The sequence below is a fragment of the Enoplosus armatus genome, chromosome 5, assembly GCF_043641665.1.
Source record: "Enoplosus armatus isolate fEnoArm2 chromosome 5, fEnoArm2.hap1, whole genome shotgun sequence".
Lineage (NCBI taxonomy): Eukaryota > Metazoa > Chordata > Actinopteri > Centrarchiformes > Enoplosidae > Enoplosus > Enoplosus armatus.
Genome location: NC_092184.1, coordinates 26,996,797 through 27,014,247, shown reverse-complemented (window position 1 = coordinate 27,014,247; position 17,451 = coordinate 26,996,797). Strand labels below are relative to the sequence as shown.

The 17,451-nt window shown below is 44.0% G+C and overlaps 2 protein-coding genes across 2 annotated transcripts; one reads left to right on the top strand and one right to left on the bottom strand.

The window, feature by feature from the left end:
* The first annotated feature begins 422 nt into the window (after positions 1 to 422).
* Positions 423 to 12,364, top strand: abcf3 (ATP-binding cassette, sub-family F (GCN20), member 3). Its single transcript, XM_070905573.1, has 21 exons — positions 423 to 501; positions 1,448 to 1,595; positions 1,763 to 1,839; positions 2,436 to 2,491; positions 2,876 to 2,973; positions 3,055 to 3,177; positions 3,519 to 3,785; positions 6,635 to 6,715; positions 7,650 to 7,709; positions 7,911 to 7,967; positions 8,128 to 8,150; positions 8,624 to 8,679; positions 8,779 to 8,979; positions 9,126 to 9,202; positions 9,623 to 9,667; positions 9,959 to 10,091; positions 10,363 to 10,451; positions 10,797 to 10,888; positions 10,988 to 11,120; positions 11,212 to 11,299; positions 11,774 to 12,364. The coding sequence occupies exons 1-21, from the start codon at positions 429 to 431 to the stop codon at positions 11,930 to 11,932; spliced, it is 2,136 nt and encodes a 711-aa protein (XP_070761674.1). The 5' UTR covers positions 423 to 428; the 3' UTR covers positions 11,933 to 12,364.
* Positions 12,365 to 13,177: 813 nt separating this feature from the next.
* LOC139285275 (uncharacterized) lies at positions 13,178 to 17,265 on the bottom strand. The gene is made up of 5 exons (XM_070905809.1): positions 17,202 to 17,265; positions 15,726 to 16,340; positions 15,243 to 15,319; positions 14,724 to 14,975; positions 13,178 to 14,352 (listed from the first exon to the last, which is right to left on the bottom strand). Exons 2-5 carry the CDS (start codon positions 16,327 to 16,329, stop codon positions 14,095 to 14,097), a joined length of 1,191 nt encoding a protein of 396 aa, XP_070761910.1. The 5' UTR covers positions 16,330 to 16,340; positions 17,202 to 17,265; the 3' UTR covers positions 13,178 to 14,094.
* Positions 17,266 to 17,451: the final 186 nt, after the last annotated feature.

Here is a 17,451-nt window from a genome sequence, read left to right as displayed (position 1 = left end):
CTCCAGAATAGAGCATGCGCAGAGCGGCGTTAAGAGGGAAGCGGACAGGACAACAAATTATTTTTTTATTAACACCAAGTACATTAATACTGTATGTACAACGGTACATTAATACTGTAACATTACATTCATACTTACTGTATGTACAACAGTACATTAACAATCAATAGTACATTAATACTTACTTTATGTAAGTATGATAATTATTATAATAGCGGAAACTATAAAATAAAAACACAAGAAGTGCCCATGAGAGATAATAATCACAGATATAAATTCATTAAAATTCATATAACAGAAAAACATCCCTTGTCTTTCAATTTGTAGGCTTTTGTCATTTTACGCACAACCAACTTCATCCCCCAGAATTCCCAGCGCTGTCGCATATTGACGCATGCGTGTCGCTGCAGTGTCCAGGGCCGGGTATCATGGCGACGTACGTGGACATTCTGAAGAGCGAGTTTCCTGAGATCGACTCGGAGGTGTTCGACTACATCACAGGTGAGAGGCCGGGGACAGAGCCGCTGTCTGTCGGGCCGGTGGAGCGGTACAGACCGGCCTTTAATCTGCCTGTTAGCCGGGAAGCCGCTTCCCTTAGCTACAGAGCTAATGAGCTAACCGGGCTCACTGTACTTAGAGGAGGGACACCGGGTAGCACGGCATGGCTCGGTGAAGTTAGCTTAGCTAGACTTAAAACCTGGTCAGTTTGAGAATTAAAGTCCGCTTTGGCTGGACCCAACCCCGACCACTGACCCACAGGAACAGGGGAGGGGTCATGGGAAGTATTACAAGAGTATTATAGGAAGGGTTCTAGTAGTATTCCAGGAAAAATGACAGGAGTATCACAGGAAGTATTACCGTGAAGACTGTTGGAGTTAAGAGCAGCTGTATATTCTTTACTTATATTCAACCAACAAAGTTCTCATTGATAAATAAATAAATAAATCATGATAAAGTGTTGTGTGTGAAGAATGACTCCGTGAGTTACAGCAGCTGTTAGTCATCACCAAAGATGGACGACCAACTGGGAAAAGTGGGCAGCTGCCCCTAAAACTAAGGGGTTCAGTGGATGACGGTTGGGTTTGGTAATTTGATTGATCAGAATCAGCTTTTTTGGCCAAGTATGTTGACACATTACATACAATGAGTATGAACACAGTGTTAAAGTATGCACTACATACTTTCAAAAAACATGCGATACATATCAATGTTGTCTGCTTATGTGTTTATTAACACACTGCACTTGCTGCAGTGATGTACAGGTGTGTTCCTGGGTGTGTCAGTACACTGTGACATCACTGTTGGGTGTTGTTACACGTGCTACAAAGACAAGGTGGACACACTGCTGTTAGGTTACTCTGCCTCCAGTCAAATAATCCTGCTGCTAACTAGTGGTGACATCATTTTACTATATGACAAGTACACCTGAAATGTGTGTTTGTTTCAGGTGTTTTGGACAGTGGCGGAGCAGATTTCGAGGATGGGGAGGAGGTTTACGAAGCCATCGGAGGAGTCCTGCAGGAAGTGTCTGCTGATAGTAAAAACGAGGACGACGTCAGAGACATCTGCCTCCAGATGTTCAACACTCTCAAACTGTAAGGAAGATGAAAAGTCATGTCTTCTATGAGCTTTACAGGGACTTTAAGATTCCCTCAGCTGAGTGTTCAAACATCAACACTGAGCTGAAGTGCTGACATGTCAGGGTTAGAGGGAATAACACATGTTTCCATCAGGAATAATGTGTTCTCCGTGTTTCCATCAGGAATAACCATCGTGGCTCTCAGAGGCAGGTGTTGTTGGACGCTCCAGTGCAGCTCTCTCAGATCTCTGCAGACAATGGTAAGAAACACATCACTATGATAATAAAAGATATTTCTATTTAAAGAGGACCTATTATGCTTTTCCTTATTTTCTGTCATATACAAACTGTTACAATGTTGGATAATCCTATTAAACGTTACCAAAGTTGCCAGATAATGAGGAAAACGTACGTAAAAGTAATCCCTGTGAGCCAAAAGCTCAGTCTTCAGACTGCTCACAATGCTTCGTACGCTCTGATATATGCTCTTAGTTAGCTGGCTCTAACCAACTGACTCTCGGAGCCCGAGACTGAAAACCTCCTCCTCCCAGGAGCCGGCCAATCAGAAGAAAGTGGGCTTTTAGTGAGGCGGGCCTTGAAGAGACAGGAGCTCAAATGGCTTGTGTCAGACAGAGGGTGAACTGAGGGGCCGCATGAAGGGCCACAATAAGATGAAGAAGGACTTATTTGATCTGTTGATCATGCAAAGCTGCTCTAGTGGAGTCCCAGAATACAGATATAGAGCTGGACATGAGCAGAATACCTCCTCTTTAAACACCTCACTGTATTTCAACTTGTAATAACATTTCACATTTATAGAAGAAATTGTTTTACTGACCACGTCTGTCCTCTTCAGTTACTGCAGCCGACGATGTTCAGGGTATCTGGATGATGAAACGTTCTCAGAACACAGTGAGTCGTTTTTAACCAACTCTGATTGTAAAGAAGCAGACGAGTTCAACCTCATTTTCACAGTAAATCACTTCCTGTTTGGACTGAGTCTGTTTTGGGTTAAATGTTTGAGTTTTCTGGATTTATTTATAATTTTGACAAGTTGCATTTTATTATTACATAATGTTTACTTATTTTTATTGTTCTTATTTCAATTTCACATGGTTTTAATATTTAAAATGCATGATAATTGTTTCGAGCTGTGAAATCACAATAAAGTTTTCAGAAGAAAGTAAGACATTTTATAAGAATACATTTTCAGCTTATTTATTTTAAAGCCTCAGATTGTTGGATTTGAACATAGTCATTAAACGCATCACTTCCTGTCTGCCTGTGTCTCCTCAGACGGTGGACGCAAAGAAACTGGAGAAGGCCGAGGCAAAGCTGAAAGCCAAACATGAACGCAGGAACGAGAAGGACACTCAGAAGACCTCCAGTCCGCTGTCAGTACACACCTGTCCTCATCTATACAGCTGTCCTCACCTGTCCTCCTCTCACCTGTCCTCCTCTGTTGTCTCTCACAGTGTCCTGGAGGAGGCGTCAGCCAGTCAGGCCAGCAGTAAGAAGGACAACCGAGTCGACCAATCGGGGAAGAACCGCAGCTATGACATCCGCATCGAGAACTTTGATGTTTCCTTTGGAGAGAGGTGAGTTTAATTAACCATCTGAACTCTGAGTGAGTCTGAAATGCAGGACCCGGAAGTCCATGAAGTGTTTTACTGTACATTCAGGAGACCACCTCAAAATGGTGGGAACTTTATTCATAAAGTTTTATTTTCCTTCAGAACATCATACAAAATTATTCGATGAAGATCTCTGAGGTCTTGATGAAGATCTCTGAGGTCTTGATGAAGATCTTTGATGAAGATCTTTGAGGTCTTGATGAAGATCTTTGAGGTCTTGATGAGGATCTTTGTGGTCTTGATGAAGATCTTTGATGTCTTGATGAAGATCTTTGCGGTCTTGATGAAGATCTTTGTATCTCCAGGTGTTTGCTGCAGGGGGCCGAGGTCTCTTTGGCGTCGGGCCGGCGGTACGGCCTGATTGGCCGGAACGGTTTGGGGAAGACGACACTGTTGAAGATGTTGGCCAGTCGTAACCTTCGCGTCCCGGCTCACATCTCCATCCTGCATGTGGAACAGGAAGTGGCCGGAGACGAGACGCCGGCGCTGCAGAGCGTCCTGGAGAGTGACACGCTGAGAGAGGAGCTGCTGGCCGAGGAGAAGAGGCTCAACGCTCGCATCGCCAACGGAACGTAAGAAACAGGTTTACGCTGTCACACAAAGTCACATCATTACAACTATAAAAGCTGTTTGGCCTCGTGGGCTTCTCTGGTAACACTGCATCACAAAGCTGAAATACTAAGACTGTACGTGGAACTGGTAATAAATATATTAATAGATAGATATTAAAACCATAAAACATCAGAATCAGAAATACACTGCTCAAAAAAATTTAAGGAACACTTTTTAATCAGAGTATAGCATCAAGTTAATTAAACTGCTGGGATATTGATCTGGTCAGTTAAGTAGCAGAGGGGGTTGTTGATCAGTTTCAGCTGCTTTGGTGTTAATGAAATTAACAACAGGTGCACTAGAGGGGCAACAATGAGACGACCCCCAAAACAGGAATGGTTTTCCAGGTGGAGACCACTGACATTTTTTCCCTCCTTATCTTTTCTGACTGTTTTTCACTAGTTTTGCATTTGGCTAAGGTCAGTGTCACTACTGGTAGCATGAGGCCATACCTGGACCCTACAGAGGTTGCACAGGCAGTCCAACTCTTCCAGGATGGCACATCAATACGTGCCATTGCCAGAAGGTTTGCTGTGTCTCCCATCACAGTCTCAAGAGCATGGAGGAGATTCCAGGAGACAGGCAGTTACTCTAGGAGAGCTGGACAGGGCCATAGAAGGTCCTTAACCCATCAGCAGGACCGGTATCTGCTCCTTTGTGCAAGGAGGAACAGGATGAGCACTGCCAGAGCCCTACAAAATGACCTCCAGCAGGCCACTGGTGTGAATGTCTCTGACCAAACAATCAGAAACAGACTTCATGAGGGTGGCCTGAGGGCCCGACGTCCTCTAGTGGGTCCTGTGCTCATTGCCCGGCACTGTGGAGCTTGATTGGCATTTGCCATAGAACACCAGAATTGGCAGGTCCGCCACTGGCGCCCTGTGCTTTTCACAGATGAGAGCAGGTTCACCCTGAGCACATGTGACAGACGTGAAAGGGTCTGGAGAAGCCGTGGAGAACGTTATGCTGCCTGTAATGTTCAGCATGACCGGTTTGGTGGTGGCTCAGTGATGATCTGGGGAGGCATATCCATGGAGGGACGCACAGACCTCTACAGGCTAGACAATGGCACCCTGACTGCCATTAGGTATCGGGATGAAATCCTTGGACCCATTGTCAGTGGGTCCTGGGTTCCTCCTGGTGCACGACAATGCCTGGCCTCATGTGGCGAGAGTACGCAGGCAGTTCCTGGAGGATGAAGGAATTGATACCATTGACTGGCCCCCACGCTCGCCTGACCTGAATCCAATAGAACACCTCTGGGACATTATGTTTCGGTCCATCCGACGCCGCCAGGTTGCACCTCAGACTGTCCAGGAGCTCAGTGATGCCCTGGTCCAGACCTGGGAGGAGATATCCCAAGACACCATCCGTAGTCTCATTAGGAGCATCCCCCGACGTTGTCAGGCATGCTTACAAGCATGTGGGGGCAATACACAGTACTGAGTACCATTTTGAGTTGCTGCAATGGAATTTCAGCAGAATGGACTGGCCTGCCGCATCATTTTTTCACTTTGATTTTCGGGGTGTCTTTGAATTCAGCCCTCTGTAGGTTGATAATTTTCATTTCCATCAAACGATGTGGCATCCTTTCGTTCCTAACACATTACACAGTCCATATCAGTATAGATATCTGGCATGATTTTTTTCCCATTGAGATCTGATGTGTTTTCAAAGTGTTCCTTTTTCCTGTTCTAATTTTTTTGAGCAGTGTACTTTGTTGATCCCTGGGAGGAAATTAGACACGTTACAGGTGCTCCCATTCAAGAATAGAAGAAGTAGGACAGAGCTAGAAATGAGACGTATGTAAAAATAGAAGAAAAAATATTAATAATATATACATTTGCAGTATTTAAGTGAAAAATAAAAATATATACAATAACAATGTTTATGTACGTATATATATATATTGCACTGGTGAATTATTGCACAGATTATTGTAATTTTAAGTCAGTAACAGTCAGTAGTGCACAGTTCAAGTATAAATATAAATAGAGAATAAATGATGAGGTTGTAGTTGCTGACAGAGGTGAAATAAGTCCAGAATCAGTCTGTTTCTTCTGAGTGTCTGACACTCAGAGGGAGGAGCTGAACAGTTTGATCGCCACAGGCAGGAATGATTTCCTGTGGCGCTCTGTTGTACATTTGGGAGGAATGAGTCTCCCACTGAAGGTGCGCTGGTGCCTGACCAGTACGTCATGGAGAGGATGTGAGACATTGAGGTCCAAACATCCACAGTGGGGCGATTGTACCATACTTTATTTGTCTATTGTTTGTCTTTATTTGGCTGAGCAGCAGTGAAACGGAAGAATATAAACAGAGAACACAATTTAAAAATCTCTTACATTATGAACAGAAATATCAGTTTATATTAGGAAGATGACAAAGTTTTGGATTAACATGAGTTTTGTCTGTATTTGCAATTAAATTTGAAAAACTTTAGTTTTAAGCTTTTATTTTGAACTCCAGAGCTTCAGTCACAGTTTCATAAAGTCTGTTCCGTCTCGTCGTGGAGAAAAGATCTATAATAAATACACTTTAATGACATTAATACTAGTTCTCACTGCAGGATTTATTCCAGTTGTCTGGTCTCACCAAGTTAATATCTGAGACCTGTGAACCCGGAGACGTCACTAAAGAGAAGAAACACACGATCAATCTGGATACAAACACTCCACCGACCAATGACGGCACAGGAAGTGCAGAATGGCTCTTAACACTACACTACCTCAGCCTCAGCGGCTGTTGCTATGGAGATGCAGAGGTGATGTCAGAGTGTTATACTCATCACAGTTTGTTTTTGCCTCAGTGCTGAGGGGATGGAGAGCGTTCGACTGTCGGAGATCTACAGCAAGCTGGAGGAGATCGAAGCTGACAAAGCTCCTGCACGGTAACTATGACAACCACACAGCCTCACTGATAACACACCCATCACCACAGTGAAAAGTACAACTGCACTACTTAATAACCAGAGCTGGTACACTAAGACAGCGTCAGACTGTCTGTGCTGATACAGGTCTGAATACAGTAAACATCTGTTCAGGTAATGACCAGTTATTGATTCATCTATTAGAGTTTTATTCTTTTTATTAGGTAGTCTGTAAATGTTTAGCAGCCAAAACTATTGATAATATTGATGTTTGTGCAGTCAAGAAGTGAAATCACAGACGTGTTGAGATAATAATGTGATGTGATCACAGCAATTTGCTATTTGAGCTTAAGCGCGTGTCCTACCTGACAAGATGAGCAGCAGATGTAAAATTTTACAAATACAGTAACAGTAAAGTAATTCGTGAAGAAAGTCACCAGACTCCCTTCTAAAAACGTGCAGTTTTTTTATTTGTTGACTCGGGAGAAACTTTATGTGCTTTGTGAAACGTTGTCTACAACAAATGATTAAATCTTCATGCCTTCGAATGAGTTTGATATTGAATACATGAATTTATTTCTCCAACTGCTGTTTTACAACATTATAGTTGGCCTGTCCGTCTCTTGCCTTCCTGCTGCACATTTACTCCTTTGTCAGTTTGTCGTTGTGTTGCTGTACTTCCTCTTTTCACTTCGACTACCAGGTACAGTCGGTGGTGAATCCAAGGATGCTTTCATGAGCTCCACCTCCCTCACTGATGCCTCCTGGTGGTTGATGGTGCACACAACAACTCCTGGGTGTTATAATTTAAATGCAAATGATCTTAAGCGCCCCCTGCTGGTCCCGTAATAATGCTGCATAGAGCTGTTACTGTGAGGGACACCTGTGTGTACAGCAGATGCACACAAGTTGATGTGTGTTGTGTTTTTGATTGACATCTGTCTCATCCAATCAGAGCCTCCGTCATCCTGGCTGGGCTGGGATTCTCTCCCAGAATGCAACAGCAGACTACCAAGTGAGTCCTCTCGGTAACACACACGACTTGTTTCTATCACTTAAGAGGATGTTGCATTGGCTTCCATTTATAATAACGTACGTGTGTGTGTGTGTGTGTGTGTGTGTGTGTGTGTGTGTGTGTGTGTGTGTGTGTGTGTGTGTGTGTGTGTGTGTGTGTGTGTGTGTGTGTGTGTGTGTGTGTGTGTGTGTGTGTGTGTAGGGAGTTTTCAGGAGGATGGAGGATGAGGTTGGCGTTGGCCAGAGCTCTTTTTGCTCGGTGAGTTTCAGCCTTCCTTCTTTACAAACCAACACTTTCTTTTTCTTCAGTCATGGTGGTGTGTACAAGTAGCAGTACACGTGTGTATAAACAGACAGGAAGTCCACATGATTGACAGCTGTCTAACTGATTATTTATTTTCTTTCTTTCTTTTTACCAGGCCAGACCTGCTGCTGCTGGATGGTGAGTCAGACCCTCCTCTGTAATTAGTAGTAGGACGAGCAGTAATCTCAGTGCCACTAGTAGTAGCAGGACTATCTGTAGTTGAGGAGGAGGAGGAGGAGGAGGAGAAATACGAATAGGAGCAGTATTAGGAGTACAAGCAATTTGAGTAACAGTAGTATAAGTAGGACTGTAAGTAGTAGGTGGAAAAGGAGTATTAGGGGTAAGAGAAGTAGTAGTTGTAGTAGGAGATCAGAAGTACAAATACAAGTTGTAGGAGGAGTACTAGTAGTATTAAGAGTAGTATGAGTGGGAGTAGGTGAATGTAGTGGTACAAGTAGGAGAAATGGTGGTAGTAGTAGTGTCAGTGGCACTAGTAATAGAAGTTTTGTAACATAGTAAGAGTAGTAGTATTTTGGTGTTATCCTGGTTAGTAGGAGTTGCATTCGTAGTAGTATTGTGGTAGCATTCTGATGTATTCCTCTGTGTTTCAGAGCCAACCAACATGTTGGATGTCAGAGCCATTCTGTGGTTAGAGAACTACCTGCAGGTCTGAATATGACTCACTTTAATGTTAGCATTCTTCATTGAAAACGGTGAGACTGGTTAGCCACAAGCTAAAAGTCATAAATTATACCTCCTCCCACAGACGTGGCAGTCCACCATCTTGGTCGTCTCCCACGACAGAAACTTCCTGAACGCCGTGGTAACAGACATCATCCACCTGCACTCCCAGAGGCTGGACAGTTACCGTGGCGACTACGAAAACTTTATTAAAACCAAAGAAGACAGACTGAAGAACCAGCACAGAGAGTACGAGGCCCAGTTGCAGTACAGACAACACATACAGGTACTATACTACTGCAGTACAGACAACTAGTACTTTGTGGCTTGTGCTGATTGATTATATTGAGTTTTTGTTGGATGAGGGTCACATGATGCAGCCGTTTTCCCAGAATGCATTGTGTCACTGACACCGATGTGTTTGTGTTTCAGGTGTTTATCGACAGATTTCGGTACAACGCTAACAGAGCAGCTCAGGTTCAGAGCAAACTCAAACTGCTGGAGAGGCTGTGAGTATTCATACACCTGGTACACACCTGGTACACCTCTGGTACAACTTACACACTTAGTACACTTTATACTCTTGATACACCTAGAACACCTCCTACGCACCTGGTAGACACCTCATATACACCTGAATATCAGGTGTGTATGAGGCCATACTGATGACACCGGGTGTACCAGGTGTGTTTCTGGTGTCATCAGTATGGAAAACAGTTTATTGTTGAGCATTGGTTTTAGAGTTTATCTGTCACAGTAAGATCCACTTGGGATCTGATCTACCTGATCAGACTTTGTTCCCAGCAGCTCCAGGTATTTCAGGTGTCTCTCTTCACTTTGTTTTGGATCTGAATGTACTCTGGGACTACGACAGGTATACACCTGTACAGACAGTGAAACCTTCCTCAATGTGTTGTTCTCTCCTGCAGACCTGAACTGAAGCCCATTGAGAAAGAAACGGAGGTCACTTTAAGGTAAGAAGATAAACCTTTTGTTGTTGTACTGGATGTACAAATACTAACTTCTCCGACTATGACGTAATATTTCACTTTATTTAAACGTGACGGCGGTACCACCATCAGCGCAGTTGACTTCACACATCCCACAAGCTCATGCGTACACAGAGTACTATCTGAGTAGTAGTGTCCTCTGTCACCTTGAGCAACTCCATATTTTGTCACGAGGAGCTGTTATTTTCTGACCTTTATCTTGTTTCCCCCACACACGATTGATTGACTGACATGTTGACGTTTTTCTTCTCACAGGTTTCCAGATAACTTTGAGAAGTTGTCTCCTCCCATCCTGCAGTTAGATGAAGTAGAGTTTTATTACTCTCCAGACCAGCGGCTCTTCTCTGGACTCAACCTGTCAGCTGACCTCGAGTCTCGCATCTGCATTGTAAGTTTCATCATGAACCATGAAAGCAACCAATCAGTGACTGGACGCCTGTTGATGGCAGCTGTTTACAAATGAAGCATATAAATATGAATAAAGTTGAGCCTTCTGTAGAATCACATCTCTAGGACCCAAGAGTTTGGGCACAGAGCCTGTTATCATGGTGGCTTTAACATCAAAATGTGGAATACAACATCTGATCATACCGATCAATAATGCAGAATCAGGACTGTATTGGTTGTGAGTTGACACATCCTGTTGTGTTTCCTGTCAGGTCGGTGAAAACGGTGCCGGTAAATCGACCGTCCTCAAACTGCTGATGGGCGAGTTGACACCGGTCAGTGGAGTCAGACAAGCTCACAGGTAAGACAGCCAATGGACCAATCAGAGCAGAGCAGTTACCTGAATTTGTTTACCTGAACGTCAAACTGTTGCTGTTTACACCAAACTGTTTATAGGGAACCATTTATTCTCTGTTCAGGGTACCTTTTGTTCTCTGTTCAGGGAACAGTTTATACTCTGTTTAGGGAACAGTTTGCACTGTTCAGGGAACCTTTTACACTCTGTTCAGGGAACAGTTTATCCTCTGTTTAGGGAACCTTTAACTCTTTGCAGTAGTAGTAGTCCCTGACAAGATTCCTGATCGCTGAACGTTTTTTATAGCAGCCATTAATTGTGTCTTTGCTGCTGGTTTTAATTTCTCATCAGGAACTTGAAAATCGGTTACTTCAGTCAGCATCATGTGGACCAGCTGGACCTGAATGTCTGCTCTGTGGAGCTGCTGCTTAACAGGTTCCCCGGTAACTATAGCAACTACATCTACAACATCACACTGAGGCTGTGACACAGTTCATCTGTCAGCTTCAGAGATTCTGATTGGCTGGTCTTGTGTGTCACAGGTCGGACGGAGGAGGAGTACCGGCACCAGCTGGGAGGTTACGGTATCACCGGTGAGCTGGCCACGAGGCCGGTGGCCAGTCTGTCAGGAGGACAGAAGAGCCGCGTGGCCTTTGCACAGATGACCATGCCATGGTAGTAAAAAGCTCAGGGTCCAGCTGTTAGTGATGATGAGGAGGATGATGATGATGAGGATGATGAGGATGTCTGTTTGTCTTTCATTCAGTCCAAACTTCTACATCCTGGACGAGCCGACCAACCACCTGGACATGGAGACCATCGAGGCTCTGGCTAAAGCTCTCAACAAGTTCAAAGTGAGTGAGTGAGTGAGTGAGTGAGTGAGTCCAAATTATATTGCTTATAATTTTAATGTTCCATGATCGGGTCAAGTATTTTCTCATTTCCGTGTTTGCAATCAAACTGTGGATCGCACAGCCTCCCTCCACGTCTTTATTTATTGAAGAGAGATTTTCCATTGGTCCACCTGAGACTGTGTGAAACACATTTCAAATGAAGGTCCATGATCTTAAGCTCATACCCTTCATGTCATTAAACAAAAGGTCTTTTCTTCAACATTATCTTAATTAGCATAATCACTAGATCACAATGTACACTTAATAGTCAGAAAGAGAATAAATACACGAGGTTGCATTTAAAACTACATAATATATAATATCACCTGAAGTCTGTCCAGTCCTTATCGAAGTGTACCTGGCATGTATCTGTCGTATCAGAGGACAGGTGTGTCTCAGGTGTGTCTGCTCAGTGTGTGATGTCATGACTTTCAGGGCGGGGTCATCCTGGTGTCCCATGACGAGCGTCTGATCCGGTTGGTGTGTAGGGAGCTGTGGGTGTGTGAGAACGGGAAAGTTGGACGCATCGACGGAGGCTTCGACGAGTACCGAGACATCCTGCATGAGCAGTTCAAGAAGGAGGGTTACCTGTGAGGCTCCGCCCACTGTAGAGGAACCACGCCCACTGGTAAAATAAGCCCCACCCACAACACCTGTCACAGCAGCCTGGAGGACGTTTTCTTCTCTGAACTGTCTCACACCTCCTGCTTCAGGTGACGATCTGCTGCGAGCTGATTGGTCGTTTTTGTTCACCTGATGAGGTCACAGTGAACTCTGTAGGAGGAGGAGTCTATTTAAGAGCAGTCTGTTGTCCATTTATTGTCACATTAAACCATTGACTCGTGGAGGTTTGAGCTTTTATCGGTTTTAAAGGACCTGGCCGTCAAACATCATATTTGCTGGTATACTGGTGTAACTGGTTACAAAGTTCATCTATCAGTCACATTTGTACTTTAACACCAGTGACTCGTAACATCACTCGGACTCTGTCTTTCCCAAAACAAACCATTAAAGACGATGAACAAGTGTGTCGTGTTTTCATTTACAGATGGTACATTTACATTCAGTGACTATGAGCTCACAGCTTTGGTAAAAGTACTAATACCACAGTCCTGAGTATAATTTCCCCCCGGGGGTCAATAAAGTATTTCTGATTCTGCATTTAAGAATTTAAGTACAAAAATATTTGCATCAAAATATACTTAAAGTACCTAAAGTAAAAGCACTCATTATGCACTATAATATACGTTATTTATGCATTAATGTGTTAATACTCCATTAATACCGCTGGCTACTTTAATCTATAATAACACATCCTCATTTATTTTTATTAAAAATCTGAATTTAAAGCTGCTCACTCTTCGGACCCCCTGGTAGTCACACGGCTCCATGATATAACTGGCAAAAATGCAAGAATTTCATGCATTGGCCTACAATGGGAAAACGGTTGAATATGGTGGAATACAGTAAAAATGTCAAATATCACTACTTTTCTTGTAAATGAAATGCTGACATTACAGAATGCATGGTTTTATACTGTAATGGCAGTGAGATTAAAAAATGTGGTTTTAATGGAAGTCAATGAGGCATTTTTGTTGCTAATCTTTGACATATCCAAGACTCTAATCACCACCAATGTCCCATCCCCCTACTATTTATTATATGGAAAATAATTAATTGTTTGTGTTTTTTTGTAATATATAATTAATAATTCAAATAATTAAACTGGTATTTGAAGCGTTACAATCCTGAAAATGATTGAATGTTTGGTAGTTTTGAGCAAGTTTGAAGTTGTTTAAGTGATTTATGAAAAAAAAAGCAGAAAAAAATATTGATGTATGATGATTTAATAGCATTTTTTTGTACGTGTACATTTTTGCCACGAAGGTGTCCAGAGGGTGCAAAATGCATCAAGAGAGTATAAAAGACATGTAAGAGTAAAAGACATTGGATTTCAAAAATTTTACTTAAAAGAAAAGTTCTTGCAAAAAAGCATGCCAAAAGCTGTAACACAGCCAAAATGATCACCAAATCAAAAAGAAAATGTACAAAAATGCCCGAGGAGGGCACAAGGGTTAATGAGACGCACTGAGTTGTTTAAACAGAAGTTTCCTGTTGAAACAGAAAGAAAAGTTTCGAGAATAACAAGAAACATCTGAAGTCTGAAGAACATTCAGTTACAAAGTTTCCTTTTTTTTGTCCTACAGTACTAATACTAGTACTAGTACACAGCTGTACTACGGAGCCCCTGAAGTCCTGAAACGTGATCATTCTTTCTATGTTGTGTGCACAAGATTTAAAACCTATTTCTAAAGACTGAAGACCACCTGGACAAACTGTTCTGGATCAGTTCTGTTAAAGTTGAACTCGACCTCAGTGTGTTTCCAGGTGTTTCCAGGTGTTCCTACTAAGCCTTTGTCTCAGAGGGAGCTGCTGCAGCCTACATTAGCAGCTACTAGCACAACACATCACAGTCTACCACCCAACTGTCGGAGGAAGAGGTGCATTGTGGGAAACGAAGTTACAGGAGTGAGACGATGAATCTGTGGAAACTCCTTTAAGATGTCTGACACCAGATCTGCCAGATGTTCAAACAGCTGTCCTCAAGACTAAATAAGGAATCATGTCTGTAACACTTTGTCCTGCAGAGAAGTAAATTTCACTGTGGAGGAGAGACTGTTTCTATGGTAACCGGTCACATCCACAGAGGTCACCATAGAGCAGCAGGAGACATGACAAGAGACTGAGATTTGTCTCTACAGCTCTGGTGTCCATGCTGTTGCTGTGTCCTGCTGTGTCTGCTCTCTGAGGTGAGGCAGGACAGCGTCCCTGTAAAACACTTCCAGTTTGGACACCGTCTCCTCCCACAGGTCGGGGTCAAAGGTCACTGGGACGATGGCCATCTCCTCCATGGTGAAGACGGCAAGGTCTGCCCGCCTCAGGCCGGTCACTGCCAGCTGACACTGGATCTGTGTGAAGTAACTGTGAGACGTCTTCAGGTGGTAGACCGGGGACTGGGACAGGAAGACAAGGAGAGGACGTTAAAGCCAAGGAGAGGACAACTGAGACAGGAGGACACGTAGAGGACGTTCAAGACCAGGTGATGAGAGGAGAGAATGGGACATTAATGTCGGAGGCCAAACAATTCAATAGCCCGGCCAAGACAGACACCACCTATCCAGTCCAGCTGCACCAACCAGAGGACATTGCATGCTGTCCAGATGTCCAGCTGCACTATCGAGTCGGGTTGTGGTTCCATTCAGACGGATTGAACAAGGAGAGGACAGGACGTTAAGGACAAGACAACAGTGGTAGCACAGGACACTAATAACAAGGAGGGGACAGACATTTCTGTGTGACAGTGACATGTTCTGATTTCTTTTACCCCTCCAGGCTCCTGTCTGTCCTGGTCCTGTATTTCCAGACAGAAGGCAGGGTCGTCTCTGCAGGCGTCCTCCACTCGTCTATGTCTGTGTTTGAAGGGACACTTCACCTCCAGACATAGCAGCCATTGGCCAGTCCGGCTGTCCGTCACAATGCCGTCGGGACTCGCAGCCAACCAGGGCCTCTGAGCGTCGATGAACAAACCGCAGTTCTGAACCAAGACCGACTGTCCCAAAGCAGTGCTCTTCAGTCTCTGCAGGACATCATCATCATCATAATGAAATTAATAATATTTGATACGATATTTTAATGTCACACTGAGCTCATGAAGTCGTGAACATCATGATTTCATTGTTTTATCTTTTCATAAGAAAAGTTTTAATTTAATCAATAAGTTCACTCTGTGACTGAGGTTATCCAGATCCAGCATCCAGAATCCAGGGCCGTGAATCTGAAGGGGGTGTGTGTAGAACAGAGTCTCAGATAACAGAGTTTAAACATCAGGTGTGTTGAACTGTACCTGATACCTGCGGACCACCTCAGCCTCCATCTGGACCCCCCAGCTCATGGCTCTGGTCTGGATGTTCCGCCCCTCACCTGACGAGTCAGAGTCGGGTTCATTAATAAAAAAAACTAGTCAGTCATCTTTTCTAACAGGATACTGTCTCATTCTATTGACCTGTCTGTCTGCCCGCCTGTCTGTCTGTCTGTCCACCTGTCTGTCTGTCTACCTGCCCGCCTGCCTGTCTGTCTACATGTCTGTCTGTCTCTCTGCCTGCCTGTCTGCCTGCCTGTCTGCCTCTCTGTCTGCCCGTCTGTCTGTCTGCCTGCCTGTCTGCCACCATCATCAATTGATCTTTCTGATAATCTTTAATAATCAATGAATCAAGGAAAAAAATCATCAGCTTTATCAATAAGCAAAGTAATCGTTAGTTTAAATCCTGTAGGCCAGAACCACCAGGTGTGAGAGGGGCGTGTCCAAGTGGTTGGGGGCGTGGCTTACCTGTGATGGCAGCCAGGTAGGAGGTGGGCAGGGTTTTGCTCTTGCCATTAATGAAGCGGCAGTGAGCGATGCGGTGAGCCACTGAGGCCGTGATCCGGTTCTTCCTCCAAGTGAACCAGTCCTGGTTGGTACTCTGTCCTCGGGTCAGAGCCTCCACTTCCTCCACAACACACCTGTCCAACCGGACCCCCAGACCCAGAGGGAACTGCTCCGGTCTGGGAGGGGCTCTGTCAGAGAGCTGATCTGGTGTTTGAGGAGGATCTGGATCTGGATCTGTAACAGCTGTCTGAACCAGTTTCTGGTTTGGGTTCTTAACGGGTTTCTGAGCCCTCTGATTTTGTCCTCCACCAGGACGTGGTTTCTCAGCAGAAGCTGGATTAACCTGAGGAGTGTTGTCGGCATCCCGGTTCTCCTGGACTGCCTTATTGTCAGTTCCAGTCTGAGCGGGTTGTACAGCAGCAGGTCTGGTCTTCTGGGTTTGACTGGCTCTAGTCCTGGTTTTGGCTCGTGCTCCATCTCCAGGTGTCTGGGTCTGGATGGTTGGGTGATATCGGACCTTCGGGATGACGGTTTTCTGGGTCTGGTTTGTGTTCTGATTCTGCATTTTCACGTGGTCTACAGCAAAACAGAAACTGGTTTATGAATCAGGGTTTCTGTGATGGTTCAGACTTTTATTCATGAAACTAAAGACTTTTTTTATTCCTTGAATAAAAAAACTGCAATCACTGCTTTTTAAGACTTTTCAATGAGTTATTCACACTTTCACATTTCATTTAATGCTTGTTGGTCAAAAAAGTTGGAACGGTTTGGTTGTTGTGGCTTTTATTTTGGAAATGTACGACCGGAAGTGTTGTCCCCAGGATCGAACAGGTGAGAGAGACGTCTGTTCTGTACGCTTCCAACAGCGTCATGAACACTATGAATGCTCCGCCAGCCACAAACTTCTCACTAAACTTAATTCAAAATATATCGGGAAGCGAATTCTTTACAAATTGGCAGAACAGACTCGTCAGATTAGCTGTTTTGATATTTGTCGGGTTGTTATGAGCCGTTCTTGTTTTCAGCGTCAATCTCGTGAACGCAACAACACGTTTATAAACGAAATTCTATGGTTTTATAGTTGACCCTCGTCGTGTTCTTCCAGCAAAACGGATCGTAATCAGGGGCCATGACTGAACAAGTCACCCAACCTGAACGTTTATATAATGTGACTTTAAGGCCGAATACTTAAGAATGTACACTCCTTAGAGGACATACCTTACATCATGTAGTATAACCAAGGGGTAAGCGTAGTAAAGGAAGGAAGCATTAACCTGTGACATTTTGGAATGAGGTTTGGGGGGGGGGGGGGGGTGTTGGGTCAGCTCGTCTCCAGAATAAGTCGTTCCCAGTTCATGTGCAGTTGTTATTGTAATCAGACTCTGCTGTGAGGCTGAAACCAACTATCTGCGAAAGAATAGAAGCAGAACATCTTACCTGACTGAAGTCCGTCTGTCGGAGTGGAAACGGAACTGAAACTAAGTCGAAACTGACAGTGACTCATCCCATGACTCGCACCGTAGGCCTCAGTGTGTGTGTGTGTGTGTGTGTGTGTGTGTGTTGGGGCCCGACATGGGCCGACATGGCCCGAACATGCCCGACAGATAGATCCTTCCAAAATAAAGTTTTAGAGATCCTGTTGAAACAGGAGGTTCAAATTAATAAAAGTTACAACAAGTGATGTTTA